At 39.9% G+C, this 16,005-nt stretch overlaps 1 protein-coding gene across 1 annotated transcript; it reads left to right on the top strand.

The window, feature by feature from the left end:
• The first annotated feature begins 222 nt into the window (after positions 1–222).
• LOC111961491 (annexin A4) lies at positions 223–7,404 on the top strand. Its single transcript, XM_023983809.2, has 13 exons — positions 223–396; positions 1,536–1,594; positions 2,258–2,345; positions 3,287–3,381; positions 4,566–4,679; positions 4,872–4,962; positions 5,351–5,430; positions 5,699–5,755; positions 5,979–6,072; positions 6,497–6,592; positions 6,734–6,792; positions 6,915–7,037; positions 7,150–7,404. The coding sequence occupies exons 2-13, from the start codon at positions 1,586–1,588 to the stop codon at positions 7,201–7,203; spliced, it is 960 nt and encodes a 319-aa protein (XP_023839577.1). The 5' UTR covers positions 223–396; positions 1,536–1,585; the 3' UTR covers positions 7,204–7,404.
• The last annotated feature ends 8,601 nt before the right edge of the window (positions 7,405–16,005 follow it).

Here is a 16,005-nt window from a genome sequence, read left to right as displayed (position 1 = left end):
AGCCACTAGGGAGCATATCTAAAATGAATTCATTGAATTAACTTTTTTCATTAGTATACTAGAATATGAGAATGGGATAACAGGCAATTTTCCTCTTGAAGCATAATAATACAATCAATAAGATTGTGGCAGAGAGAGAGAGAGAACAAACAATAAGGTACAAGTATCTGCAATCACAATTAACAATTGTAAAAATAAAATAAAAATCAACAAAGTGAGAGAGAGAGCTGTAAAATATAATGTAGCCTGCCCTAGTGTAACCACAAAGGGGTGGGACCGAAAACTCCTCTTTGTGCCATCCACTGTGTTGCGTTTTTAACGGCCGACGTTCGAAGAAGAGAGCTTCCTTTCGGTCTTCCTCATTTGAAAAGATAGGTCGTTTCTACTGTCTATACGGTAAGTAAATATTTTTATGTAATTTTATAGGATGAGGTTAAACTAGAAATATAGGCTCGATGTGTATCGTGTTGTTTTTAGCTAGAAGCTTTAGAATACCTACTATCTGACACATTCAAGGGTGTGTCTCTAACAGAAAATGAACCTCAAAAGTTATTATTCCGTTGCTGGCCGCCAGCAGACAGACATGCATCGCGTCCTGCAAACTATATACTTATTCAATTGGGCCATAAGTTACAATCACAAGAGGGGCAACTTGGAAACTAACAATTAACTATAAGAACTGTGTTGCGTAACAATGTCTCCATATTTACCAAAGGTTTGTAGAGTCTGCGCAGTTGTTACTTTGAAAACTGCATTTCATTGATTGCATTTACTCCAGTGGGCTAATGTAGGTTACTAATATAGGCCTATTGATGTAAAAAGGGATTCAGAAAGGTGTGACTTTAGATCTAGTAATGTTTTGATATGGGATTGTGACAGAGGCAGGGGTCAAAAGGGTTCTTCTTGTGCCAGGTATTTCCACCCCAAACTGAGCAGATGTAGACAGTTTCTGAATGAGTTGTCATCCTTGGCTAATGAAGAGGCACAATATGGACAACACCCCTGGACTAAAAGGGACAACACCCCGGACTATAAAGATGTTGTCTCCTATTAATATAATAATTAACAACATAAACTATATTGAGTGACACCATGAAGTAAATCAGCTCTGACCAGAGATGTATTTTGTCTGATTTGGATTGAAGAAGTGTTGTCGGCTAATCGTTTCAGTTGGTAGAGTTGATTTTTAGAGTAGGAAAAAAGCTAAAGACTGTGTGTATGTGTATGTGTGTGTGTGTGTGTGTGTGTGTGTGTGTGTGTGTGTGTGTGTGTGTGTGTGTGTGTGTGTGTGTGTGTGTGTGTGTGTGTGTGTGGTAATGAAACATTAATGAGGGTAATGAGTATTTAACCCAGTCTTTCCTACTGTGAAGGCCCACCACATTGTTATTCTCTACAGAGCTGATTAGGTATTGTAGCAACAGGACCATTTGCTTTTGATCAACTGACCAAAGTGGGAATTAAAACATGTATGTAGATGGCGTATATGTGTTTATTTACCATCCTGAGAAATAATATAGCTGTTTTTCTTTTGATAGCTTTTCCCATCTCTCTTGCTCACGTTTGGAAACTCTATCTCACTGGCATAATGGCAGCGGTAAGTCTCAGCACCCAAACGTGTCTACTGTAGTGTGAGTGAACTATGAATGATTGTAGTGTTCAACATTTTCATACATTTGCATGATCAGATTTACATTTGTTTGTTTTCGTTGCTTAGTATTGGAAGTGATTTACTTATCAACAGTATGTTCATTGTAGCTTGCATAAAACATGTATGATGTACTATACCAATGAAATTGTCCAATTAAATTTTTACTGCTGTAATCCTACTGACAGCACAGACAAGACAGCTTTTTGAAAGTAGCAGCCACAGTATACTACAGAGGCAGTCTGACATATAGGCTACACCTATACTGTACATAATAAATACGTGTTGCTGTTACTGAACAAACACACACAGATCTGTTGAGATGTGCATGTGTGTACCTATAGCCCAGGGGTACTCAACTCTTACCCTACGAGGTCCAGAGCCTGCTGGTTTTCTGTTATTACACACACCTGTCAAAATCAGTCATTGATTAGAGGTGAACAATGAAAAAAATACAGTGGGACTTACTTCAAGGTCCAGAGTTGAGTTTGAGGGCAATAGCCTATAACTCAAAGTACAATATCCAAATAGTGTTGATAGTGACTGGATAAATGCCAGCTGCTGAATTCATAGGGAGTTATATGTATGCCATTTTAATATTTGCCACTGCAGATTGGCAACCGTGGAACTGTGACTGAAGCCGCTGGCTTCAAGGTAGAGGAGGATGTAAACCGACTGAGAGGAGCCATGAAGGGGGCTGGTGAGTGATCCCAACATTCTAAGCGATGACTAGCTGTTTGTTTCTAAGAACAATTCCGACATTCCGAAAAAAAATGCGGATGAGTATGGTAGGATCCCCTTCTGATAAATAGGTCTTAATTCTAAAATAGTTGTATGTCTTTCCTTTCAATGAAAGCTTCAAAAATACCTTCCTGTTGAACAGTATGCTACCAGTACTTTCACATCAGTTGTAATGATTCTAGAACTCTCTACAGGCCCTCTACACAGGACTGTAGTTACTTTCCATTTCTAAGACCTCATTCATTCCTCTGAGTGTGGCCTGGGAGTCATTTCTTTCCTTCTCCAGTATACTTGACTCATCTTTTTTTCCTTCTTTTTTTTCCATTTTCATAATTATTTGAGCCTTTCTCCTGTTCTAGTCAAAAGTTACAGTAGGATTGCATTATCTTTGCACCTGTGTTATATTTGTGTCTATGCTTTTTACACGTCTATGCTGTAGGGATACAATGCAGAAAATACAATGAGCCTGGTAAGAAAACAAGTTACGCGCTGTTAAACACAAGCCTACAAGATAGTATACAGCCTGTGCAATTTGTTTCTGAATGGGTGAATCTTAGCTCAACGTTCGGAATGCTGATGCTGTTAGCTAGACGTAATAGGTTTCACCTGACTCTAGTGAGATATGCATTAGAAACAGATGGCACATACACTGAGAACCAACTGTGCCTGTGGGACCAGGGTTTTTACAGGGTGAGAGAGGAGCTTGCAAGCTGGAAGTGTGTCTGTTCAACATTCAGGTTGAAATCTGGCTGAGTTCTTTGTAACTGTGATATTGGGGAGATATTTAGGATATTTCAATGGTGATTTGATGCTGTTTTATCAACAGCAAGTTATTTTACCTAATGGATCAGTATAATGTGAAGGTATACAGTAATGTAACCCTGTGATATTTTCTTATAGGCACGGATGAGGCAGCTGTCATTGAGGTCCTGGCACGTCGTACCATTGCTCAGAGGCAACGCATCAAGGAGGCTTACAAGCAGACTGTGGGGAAGGTAAGTGTTCTACTGACTTATGCCTCTTTTATTACATTTCTCATATCACCGTTTGAATTATCAGACTATTCTCAAAACGTTCCAAAAGCTAAACACCACCAGCTCCAGTAATGGGGGATATTTAATAGTTTATAGTGACAGGAGAGTGCAGGGGTTGTGTAAAGGGTTATATTTATCATGTGATCAGTCATGGAAGGATGTACTACAAAGCAGGATCATGGAGTTAGCCAGCTAACTGGCCTAAATATTATAAAATAACTTTATTTCTTTAGAAAGATTAGCTTGAAATGGGCATTCTCTAATTGACTCAGTTTAGGTTTCTTAATGAAGTGGAAAATCAACAAATATTTCTGGCTATTTATCAAATTTTAGCTGGTTAACTTATTGATGTGTTATAGTATACCCTTCTGGTGTGTGGCTTTGTGTGTGTGTTTTTATGGGTGTGGTGGTGTCTGGTGTTAATGGTAACATTGTGCTGACAGTTGGTGCCTCAGGTTGATCATTAACTCTTACACAAAGATGGTTATGTGTTTCAGAGAATAGAGAGAAGCTTGTCTACCATCACAGGTTAGGTGGAAAGACCTCTCTCATGAGGGTTGAGGTTAACCTGATTTTAAATGAAGTCCAATGTCAGTCAGGACACTGCACTTTGTGTTTAAGTGAAGTAGGGAGATTATAGAGTGACAGGCCCCATGTTAAACGATAGCTAAACTCGACATTTAAAACTAAAAGGGAAGTCTGATCAATGTCTACTCTATTGACACTGTTAGATAGTAGCTGGCACAGTCTGGCATATGATAAATCATTGATAAAGTTATCTAAATGGTCCCATGAATGAGGAAGCTTGCCACAGGGAAGGACAAAGATTGCTAGTGGAATCCTCCTGGTCAGAAACAGTGAGTCATACAGTGCACGGGGACGCCCACAGGCAGGCTCATGAAGAAGCTAAATGTGTCTACTACAAACCTTCTGTGTACAGCTCTTTCGCAGCCACGCCCTTCTGGAAGCAGACTTGTATCTGGAATGTCTGAAGCATTTAGTCTGACAGATTAAACATTTTGAAGGTCTTGTTTATCACCTCTGAGATATGAGTGTATGAGAGAAGTAGTGTATGCTTACTTGAGCACTAGGCAGGAGATTGTGTCAATCGGGACCCATTTAAATGTCTGTGTCTGTCCCTGTAGGACCTGACAGATGATCTGCAGGGAGAGCTGACGGGGAACTTTGAGAACGTGGTGCTGGGCCTCCTGATGACCGCTCCTGTGTATGATGCCTACGAGCTGAGGAACGCTATGAAGGTCAGAGGTTATTACTGCTAGGGACACCATCACAATGGGGATTGATGTAACGCTTTTCAATACTGTACGTCTTCGAGCTATTGACATTGTATTGGGCTATTCACCTCATCCACAACCCATAAATGTGTTGCATCACACTACTCTTTGAGGTACTTACATAGCTCTCCACATCTCTATTTTACTGAATGCTAGGGTGCTGGAACAGAGGAGGCTGCTCTCATTGATATCCTGGCCTCAAGGACGAACGCTGAAATTAGAGCTATCACAGCGGTGTACATCAAAGGTAGTAGCTACACAGTACACAGCCTTTCTGTGCCATGCATTGAATCTCCATCCGTAGAAGAGTTATCACATACGGTGTATGGTACAAGTCGATACTTTAGAATTGATCACTGTATATGAAGAGGAAATCTGATCTAGGATATCAGTGTCTCGCCCTCTTGAGAGTGTACGGACAAACAATGAATCACATAACATGAACACAATGCATGATATGAATGATTTATTAGTGTCTTCTATAGAGCAATATTCAACTTTTGTTGCCTGCCATAGCTTTTGACAGGGTGTTCACAAACCGTTTCAAGTGTTGTGTGTTATAATTGCAGAGTCCGATCACTGGGTCTAAGGTCATTCTTAACTCCTACTTTTTGCTTAAACGTGTGTGATGGCAGATTATGAAAATAAGCTGGAGGACGATATCGATGGTGATACTTCTGGAATGTTCCAGAGAGTTCTGGTCTCTTTGCTCACGGTGAGAATAGACCGTTACAATATTGACCTCTCTGAATACACACCTGGTTGACCTTCATATTCCAACAATCAAAGGAAAGCCAACCGAACTACAGTACATGAATTGTTGTAAAGGAAATAGTCACTCCCCTTTCACTTCATCACTTGGGTACAATTTAACACATAATGGATGTTTGTAGTTTTTAGAGGCATCTTATGGCCAGGTAATGGTCATGTCATTGTCTGACTCTTTGCTAACATGGCCTCTGTGTCTGTCCTGTGACTGACAGGCGGGGCGAGATGAGAGCAACACTGTGGATGAGGCCCAGGCTGTGAAGGATGCTAAGGTGAGAATATGGATCCAGAGAGGAGGTGACCTGGCTCTTTCTATCTCGCATAGTAGCACATGCTGGGGTATCAGGATCACCCCACGGTTAGGAAGATGAACAGTAAGATCAACTCTAGACATAGTTTTTTAAACCTAATCTCACATCAAATATGTCCCAAAACAGTCAGTGTTGGGAGATTTTCTGTTTGGGTTTGTGAAGTACTTTTGCTGTGGGTTCTCAGGATATCTACGAGGCTGGGGAGGCTCGTTGGGGAACAGATGAGGTCAAGTTCCTCACTGTGCTCTGTGTGAGGAACAGAAATCACCTACTCCAAGGTATTGTCCCCACAAAAATATTTCAGTGTATATTCATTTAGCAGTGGTACACCAACGCTGTACACCACCATCGCCGCAGCGGTACACTCCCAAAATATTTTATTATAATAAAATAAAAGAGATATTTTTAAATTTCTGCCTAGACTCACGTTTAAGATCAGAGTGACAAGTTACAACAAGTTACATATCACCAGAAGTGACCTTCTCACAGTCTACTTGTTTATTGTTTGTTTATTACGCTTTACACTTCTCTTCGGTTAAGATACTTACTTCCACACTGACTTTGGCACAAAATGTAATGCACAGACACTGTTCTGCTGACCTGTTCTGGTTATTTGAGGAATCAACATTTTGTCATGTGCTTCTTACTCACTACAACAGTATGATTGATTCCATATCTCTCTCTTTCACCTCATTGTCTCAGTGTTTAAGGAGTATCAGAAGATCTCTGGGAGGGACATCGAGGACAGCATTAAGAGGGAGATGTCTGGCTCTCTGGAGAATGTCTTTCTGGCAATAGGTCAGACGGATCCAATTTGTTTCAGTGCCTCTTGTAATAATGTACCGAAGACAGAGTCCGATCAGTTCTGATGAAAATAAGCAAAACTAAAGCTTGTTGAGCTATCATGCCTGATGTATCGATCTGATTTATTTTTTGCAGTGAAATGCCTTAAAAACAAGCCAGCATTCTTTGCAGAGAGGTTATATAAATCCATGAAGGTAAAGATTTTGAAATTGACTTTTTTAACACACCTATGGAGGGTGCATATCTGCTTACACTTGTGGGTTATCAGACTGAATTCATCAGAATGTTGACAGCTCCTTCCCTCCTGTCTTTTCAGGGTCTGGGAACTACAGACAGCATACTGATTAGAATCATGGTGGCTCGGGCCGAGATTGACATGTTGGACATCAAGACCGAGTTCTTGAAAGCGTACGGCAAGACTCTCCATTCCTTCATCAAGGTGAGACCCTGATCACAAGAGATGAAGTAATGATTTGTCTCATTAAAAGTTAGATTTGTGCCCATTTCTTTCTGTTATTTTGATGTAATCTGAGTGTTTCTGTATTGTTTAGGGAGACACATCTGGAGATTACCGCAAAATCCTGCTGGAGTTATGTGGAGAGTAGGACGTTGAACATGTAGGACATCATCCAGCGATGACTTCACTCTGCAACAACACCATTGGTGCCTCTACTATCTGCTGTTTCCATTGCTTACAGCTCTCTCGATATCCTCTGCTCTTCTGTAGCCAGAGCATTTTAGACTGACCATGATGCCTTTTTTCACAGTTTGTAATACTGATTAAACCAAAGACAAGTGACATTTTACACCTGCTTGCATCTCTTTATTGATCCCCTGCTGCAGCTTTAATTAGTGTTGTTGGTTAGAGAGAGCTGTTGCCACATCTCAGGAAGCATAAAAGATGGCCCTTTTGAACCTCTGCCTCCCAACCCCGTCTCAGCAGAAGGCCATTTTCATCTCTTACTGTTTGAAGTCCATTTAATGAATTAGTTTGGATGGCTTGTTTGTTGAGTCAGCTCTGAGTCATTTGATTCAATTACCTTTAATTGGATGTTAGTCTGATTTGGAAGGCAAAGTATGTAGTCATCTTTGTGCCTAGACCCTGTCCTCGCATTTCAAGGCTGTGCTGAGACTTATCAACACTCCAAATTTCACTCAGGTAATCCCAACCATAAATTATCAGCATTATCATTCTACCGCAGGCCCGCAACAGGTGACCCTCATTGACTTGTTTTAATCCACCTCCTCTCTCAAAGCATAGGCCCAATGATACAGATCTAGACAATTTTGTATCTATAACAATTCAAACTAGCCCTATGGGATATTCAAATCCCAACTGAGCAAAGTAGGCCTATGGGATATTCAAATCCCAACTGAGCAAAGTAGGCCTATGCTTGTATTAGAGACTCTGTCTGATCTGAAATCCCGTAGCTGCGGCATGCCAGAAGTTTGAACTCTTGCTTCTTAAGCCAACATGAACATTCAGGTAAAATCTTAAACTTAATAAGACAGTGCTGGATGTGTATCTGGCTGGTTATAATGTTTTTAGATCTGACAGTTGGTTGGAGGTGTTGCCATATTTACAAAGGACAACTTAAATGTTTCTGTATCTCACTATCTCTGTCCCTAAGCAATTTGAATGTCTCGTCCTAAATGTGGTCCTTGATAATAATGCCCAATTTATACTATTGGGAATTTGTCACCCTCCCTCTGCCTCAACATGTGCTCTTAGCCAATTGTCTGACTGGCTATCTAACTATGCTAAATCTGAATTATACATTTTGGGTGATCTTAATCTGGATTGGTTGATGCCAGCTTCTGATAGGCTGAAAGAGATTTAGCTCAATGCAGATATAACTCAGTTGATAAATGAACCAACCCGCCCCAACTTTAAACACCCTGAAAAATCTACTCTTTTAGATATTGTTTTGACAAATGCCCTAATGGAACTTTTGGTAATTAGTGACCATTGTCTTGTTGCCTGCATAAGAGATGCAAAGCTACCTATATCTCACTCTGGTATTATTACAAAGAGAAATTATAGGCAACAATTATTTTCTGATCTGGGATTGTGTGAATGGAAGGTTGTGTCAGAGATCTCAGCCCTAAATTGTTTTACTTCTTTGCTCAACTCTTACAGAAAAGCCTGATCCGTTCAAGAAACTAAGGGTAAGGGATAGAGCTAATGCCTGGTTCATTAACTATCAGAGAAACTTCAGAAGATACATTTAGCTTGGGTTAAGGCTAGGCTGACTGAATCTACATCTGACTGGCAGTACTTCAGACGCTTGAGAAATACATGTCTATCCCTGGTTAGAAAATTTAAATCGACATAGTTCTTGAACTGTGTTTCTACGAATGGTGGGAATCCAGCTGCCTTCTTTTGTGGTGATTTTAATAACCACTTAGCCTCAGCAGGCCATCTTGCTTCTGAAAACTTTGATTCCAGCCGAGGGAGTCCATTACTCACCTCGAGCCAGGTTGCAGAGAACGATACATTCCCAGATATACATTCCTCATATTCATTTCAACCATTTGATGTCTGACGTACTAAGTGCCTTATTGAAGATTGATGTATAACAAATACACTGGGGCTGACTCACTTCAAATCAAATTTGATTTGTCACATACACATGTTTAGAAGATTATTGCGGGTGTAGTGAAATGCTTGATCCTTTTTTGCTGCAGCTTTCTGCCCCACTTATTGCAGAATCATTAACCTATAATTTTAACTTGACAGTTGTTTCTGGGGTTATCCCTAAGATCTGGAAAACAGCACAAGTCCTCCCCCTACACAAAGACAGAGATCCTTCTGACTTGGATAGCAACTGTCCAATTTCCAAGCTATCTTGCCTTGCCAAAATGTTAGTCTCTGGCCAACTCTCAACTTAGAACTTTTTAAACTTCTCATTCTGTTTTTAATGAGCACCAATCTGGTTTTAGACCGGGACATAGCACTGTTTCAGCAGCTACACTTGTCTTAGATGATGTGCTATAGTTTAGACTATAAAAATCATTGTGCTGCCTTATTTATTGACCCGTCGAAGGCATTTGATACGGTTGACCATTTCTTACTTGTTCAAAGGTTGTCTGAAATGCAATTGGTTGAAGAACTATCTAACTGACAGGACACAATGTGTGCTTACTGACGGTATCAAATCTAGTTTCCTCAATATTGCAAAAGGTGTGCCGCAGGGGTCAAATTTGGGCCCTGTTCTCTTCACAAGTTATGTAGATAATATTGGTCTATCTGTTAAAACCTTTAACATTCATCTCTACGCAGATAATACAGTTATTTACTCCTGTGCCTCCTCAGTACACCAGGTCATTCATGATTCATGGTTCAGCATGGTTTTGACTCCAGCTCATGGATAAGCCTTCAGGCCACCTTGAAATTAGACTTGCTTGTCTCCATTGGACAGTTTAAATGGAGTTTAAGAGAGGCATTATGTGAATTTGTTTTGATTGATCTTGTTATATTTATTGTATAGATATTATTTATTGTGCGTTCATGTTCACAGGGCTCCCCTGCAAATGAGAACCTGGTCTTAATGGTGATCCACCCTGTATAAATACAAGTTAAATAATCAAATAAACAAATGTAGCTGATCAACTTAGTCAGGCCCCCATACCTCATACACCTACAGCCTAATCACAGAGTTGTGAGATTCAAACGTTGAAATGTTAAATCCTTTATAGCAGGGGTGTCAAACTCATTTCGCATCGTGGGCCACATACGGCCTAGGGAGATGTCAAGTGGGCCGGACCATTAAAATTATACCATACTCTGCTATAAATAACCAAAATATCATGTCTTTCCTTTGTTTTGGTGTAAAGAAGCACAAGAACATTAGGAAAATATTGAAATTTAATGAACTATCCTTTTACAAAACATTTCATGAAACACCTCATATTTCCTTAGACAAATGTGCAATTTACTTTTATCATTCACAAATATGCATTGCAACTGATCCCACTGATTGTACAAAGGCACAAAACTTTAATTGGTACTGAAAAATATAGTAATGCACTTTAAGATTAAATTAGACTTTTAAAGAAAGGAATTTTTAAACCACTTACACATACGCATATAAAATCTAAATGTAATCCCTGCGTACACCTTACAAACTAAGGAGAGTGATTTTAAATGTGTAATGAAGAAAGTGTTCGCCTGTCCTGTAAATCTGTAAACTTCATACATGAAACATACATACACATACAATACATACTGAAAATTTATGGAGTTGTATGAACAGTAGAATTCCATCACACAACTTTTGTTTTGAAGCTGCTGACTAACATTAAAGTGCACATTTTTTTAAATCACCACAGTAAGGATTCATCTTCACAGAGCTGTATTCTTTCAATGCAAACAGTATCTAAGGCAGCATTTTAAAGGTGTTAGTCTAGTCTGGACTTGTATTTGTTCCTGAAACTTGGCATCTTTTGGCCTGTACAAGTGCATCAACACCAGGTGTCATGTCCTGACTAGCTGTCACTTTCAGAATCTCATTTGACTGCTGTTGACTGCTGTTTCCTCAGACCCGCCAGCAATTCGTTAATCTTATCTCTTCTCAGTTGTCCTTGCAAGCCGTCATATTTTTCGCTGTGATGAGTCTCGTAGTGGCGTCGAATATTATATTCCTTCAATACCGAAACTTGTTGCAAACACACCAAGCACGAAGGTTTTCCGTGCATCTCTGTAAATAAATAGGACGTGGTCCATTTTTCTTTGAAAATTCTACACTCCTTATCTACTTTTCTCCGTTTGGATAACGACATTTTGGCTAATGAGGGTGTAGCGGAGAGGTAGAGACCAAGGTATTAACAACGTCGTAACAAGCAGCAGATGGCGCATTGATACCGTCTGCTGTTTTCAGTCTGTCTCAGTGATGCGGCTTGTCTTCTACTCTGATGGAAAGAGTGCGCCCCTTAGCGGATAATCCATGAATTGCAGCGAATTAAAAATATTAATTCCATGTCTTTTATGCATTTTTTCCACTTTCAAATTATCCTGCGGGCCTGATCGAACCTCCTTGGGGGCCGGTTCCGGCCCGCGGGCCGTATGTTTGACACCCCTGCTTTATAGGGAATAAATATGTTGTAGTACCTTGTAAAACCACGGTGTGGAGCCCTTACCATTCTCTGGAATGAATGAGAAACAAGTTATGAGTTCTGATAAAGAGCAGCTGCATTTAGTGCAATGTTAGGTGGCTGGAAACATGATTTGTAGTTATTTGGTAGGTCTAAACTAAAGATTTTTCCATAGGCTTTACAGTTAGTGTGTCACTTCAGTTGGAACAGGAACTTCGTCAGTACACACATCTAGTTAACATTGTATAAGCATATTTCCATGGGAATGTACTGTTTTGTTTGGGTTGTATTGCATCAAACTTGGTTTCTAGTGCTCTGTGTCAGGTTCGTATATATCAGGTTCCAGGTTCAGGCTGTTATACAAGCTATTATAGTGAAACTGATCAGAACACTTCACCTTAGCACACCAACAGACAAGATCCTGGTGAAATGGAGCCAGCACAGCACACTTCCAACAGGGTTTCATGTCTGCAGTTGGATGATTCAGTGTTTTTGAAAAAAAAGCACTGGTAATTACACCATGTCGTGTCTCCACTTCACACAACATGGCGTGATACTGTATGTCCATCTTTATACCAGGTGATGGATACCCAGGTTGGTGTTCAGTGCCAGGTTCCATGTCGGCGTACAATTACCACTAAGACAAACATGGCACAGAAACAGAAGCCCTGTTTTAATACTGTACACTCTTAGATAGAAAGGTGCTATCTAGAACCCGAAAGGGTTCTACGTGGAACCAAAAAGGGTTTCTTCCTGGAACCAAAAAGGGTTCTCCTATGAGGACAACCAAAGAACCCTTCAGGAACCCTTTTTTCTAAGAATGTAGTTAAAACATTGTGGTAGATTGTTGCTTTAAACACTAAGACAGGGAGAGAAGCTGATACACTATTGATTTGAATTATTTTACAGAGGACACGCTCAGCATGAAGCCGCAAAAAACTGATGTGTCCGAATACCCATACCAGCGTATTGCATACTTAATTTACATACATGTACTCATCGTGACATACTATTTAGCATGTATCATTCAGTCAAAACTATGCAGTATGCATGGCCGCAACGCAGTAGCAGATCCTGACTGGCTGAGTAGGTAGGCCGGGGCCGAGTGCAGGGGGATTTTCCAAATTCAACAGACATGCATCTCATTAACCAGCCTGATATTAGCTAATTTCTAATTCAATTAATTTCTCTAAACTCTGAATAGAATAGGAATGGAGTGATAGGCCTACTCAGGCTGGTTATAGGCAGACGATCACATTTGACCTGTACCGTAGGCCATATAACCCATCTAGTACATCTAGCCATTTAAAAGGGATTGACTAGAAACAGATAATTTGGTTCCAGTCAAAAGTTTGGACACACCTACTCAATCAAGGGTTTTTCTTTATTTTTTTGTATTTTATACATTGTAGAATAATAGTGAAGACATCAAAGCTATGAAATAACACATATGGAATCATGTAATAATCAAACAAGTGATAAATCAAATATATTTTAGATTCTTCAAAGTAGACACCCTTTGCCTTGGTTACAGCTTTGCACACTCTTGGCATTCTCTCAACCAGCTTCATGAGGTAGTCCCCTGGAATGCATTTCAATTAACAGGTGTGCCTTGTTAAAAGTAAATTTGTGGAATTTCTTTCCTTCATAATGCATTTGAGCCAATTAGTTGTGTTGTGTCAAGGTAGGGGTGGTATACAGAAGATAGCCCTATTTGGTAAAAGACCAAGTCCATATTATGGCATGAACAGCTCAAATAAGCAAAGAGAAATGACAGTCCATCATTACTTTAAGACATGAAGGTCAGTCAATCTGGGAAATTTCAAGAACTTTGAATTCTTTTTCAAGTGCAGTCGCAAAAACCATCAAGCTCTACGATGAAACTGGGCACTCATGAGGACCGCCACAGGAAAGGAAGACCCAGAGTTACCTCTGCTGCAGAGGATAAGTTCATTAGAGTTACCAGCCTCAGAAGTTGCAGCCCAAATAAACTCAAGCAATGGACATTAGACCAGTGGAAATCTGTCCTTTGGTCTGACGAGTCCAAAATTTGAGATGCACGTGTCTTTATGAGACGCAGAATAGGTGAACGGAGGATCTCCGCATGTGTGGTTCCCACCGTGAAGAATGGAAGAGGAGGTGTAATGGTGTGGGAGGGCTTTGCTGGTGACACTGTCAGTGTTTATTTAGAATTCAAGGCACTGTCGATGTATTTAACATGGCTACCACAGCATTCTGCAGCGATATGCCATCCCATCTGGTTTGCGCTTAGTGGGACTATCATTTGTTTTTCAACAGGTCAATGATCCAACACACCTCCACGCTGTGTAAGGGCTATTTGACCAAGAAGGAGAGTGATCGTGTGCTGCATCAGATGACCTGGCCTCCACAATCACCTGACCTCAAACCAATTGAGATGGTTTGGGATGAGTTGAACCGCAGAGTGAAGGAAAAGCAGCCAACAAGTGCTCAAGATATGTGGGAACTCTCAAGACTGTTGGAAAAGCATTCCAGGTGAAGCTGGTTGAGAGAATGGGAAGAGTGTACAAAGCTGGTAAAGGGTAGCTACTTTGAAGAATCTAAGATCTAAAATATATTTTGATTTGTTTAACACTTTTTTGGTTACTACATGATTCCATGTGTGTTATATCATAGTTTTGATGTCTTCGCTGTTATTCTACAATGTAGAAAATAGTTTTAAAAATACCTGGAATGAGTAGGTGTGTCCAAACTTTAAATTGGTACTGTATGTAAATGAGATATTTCAACAACAAACAAAAAATCACTGTCATTATGGGGTGTTGTGTGTCGATGGGCGAGGATAAAAAACATCTGTTAATCAATTTTGAATGCCAGCTGTAACACAAACACATTTGGAATAAGTTAAAGGGTATGAAAACTTTCGGTTTATAATTGTGTAGACAAGTAGAAATGCTAATTATTCGCACTTGGCAAGAGGAACTAAAGTAAATTGGCAACTATTCTGAGCACACCGAACCTGTGACAAAATATTTGCCTATGCTTAAGAATGCAATAACTAGGATATAGTTTGGAAAAATCTAATTACTGCTATCCAAGCAAAACTTGAGAGGAACAAATAACTTAATTTTAGGAAAAGAGAATTAACTGTGAGTTTAGGAAAAGAGAATTAACTGTGAGTTTAGGAAAAGAGTATTAACTGTGAGTTTAGGAAAAGAGAATTAACTGTGAGTTTAGGAAAAGAGTATTAACTGTGAATTTCCTTCAAAAGATTCCAGAGGAGATGACAGCCATACTAATCTTAGTTAAAGTTATTTCTTTAGGACAGGGTCAGGCAGACCTTTTCCACATATCTTTCATTCTATGCATGACCTCCATGGAGACAGATAATGGCCCAGTCAAAATGAAATCTGCTAATTATGTGCAAATGGAACGCTCCATCTAAGGTGATGACCTGCCACAGGAAGACATATGGCACACAAGGTTGTATGCATTATTTCTACCAGCCAGAGGGAGTAAATCAGTGATGGGCATTCCGAGTCTTTCCAGTGAGTCGTACCATTTGGCTCCGTTCAGCTAAAAGAGATGTTAATTTGGCTCCCAAACAGGCTCCCAATCAGCTCTTTGTTCAGTAGTACTTAAAAATTGCAAATCTCTAATGTAAAGTCTACAAAGTTGCCTGCCATTATGTCAGATCGTGACATGTGAGTTAAATACATGTTTTACCTGACCAAATTATTAGATGGCTTGCAAAAACATTACAAAAATAACGCACTGTAAAAATGTGTGTGGACCATAAAAAGTCTCTCTCCTCACTATCTATTGTTCCTGGAGTGAGGAATTACAATCGTTAGAGAATGTTTTTAGAACTTAAGCAGTAGTAACAGTATGTCAATCAGAGTCAAATGAACAGCTCTTTCACAAATGAGATTCGGTTCTCAATGTTCACCAAAAAGAGACGTTCAAAAAGAGACGTTCGTTCGCAGAAGACCCATCAGAGTAAATGACAGCATCAGAATTCTACACCGAGGTTTTCCATCACATGGGAAATGATCTGAGCGCGTGACTCGGAAATAATCACGTTTCACATAATCTGATTTACAATTTCAATATTTCCAATCTCTCATGACTCCATTCACACCTCTAATGTTCACATGGATATATCAACCAGCTGTCACGTTGTGGAAAGTAATATTCTCCTTCCACCAAGATCATGTTCTCAATCAGAGTGAATTGAAGTGAATTGGCTGGGCTGGATAAAAGCATTTATTCTTATCCCTCTGCTTCTGATGACTGCAAAGCAATGGTTCTGCTGGTTGTGTCGTTATCTGCAC

The sequence above is a fragment of the Salvelinus sp. IW2-2015 genome, linkage group LG4q.1:29 (assembly GCF_002910315.2).
Source record: "Salvelinus sp. IW2-2015 linkage group LG4q.1:29, ASM291031v2, whole genome shotgun sequence".
In the NCBI taxonomy this organism is placed as follows: domain Eukaryota; kingdom Metazoa; phylum Chordata; class Actinopteri; order Salmoniformes; family Salmonidae; genus Salvelinus; species Salvelinus sp. IW2-2015.
The sequence above is the reverse complement of the archived record's forward strand: the minus strand, read 5'-3'. Positions and strand labels throughout refer to the sequence as shown.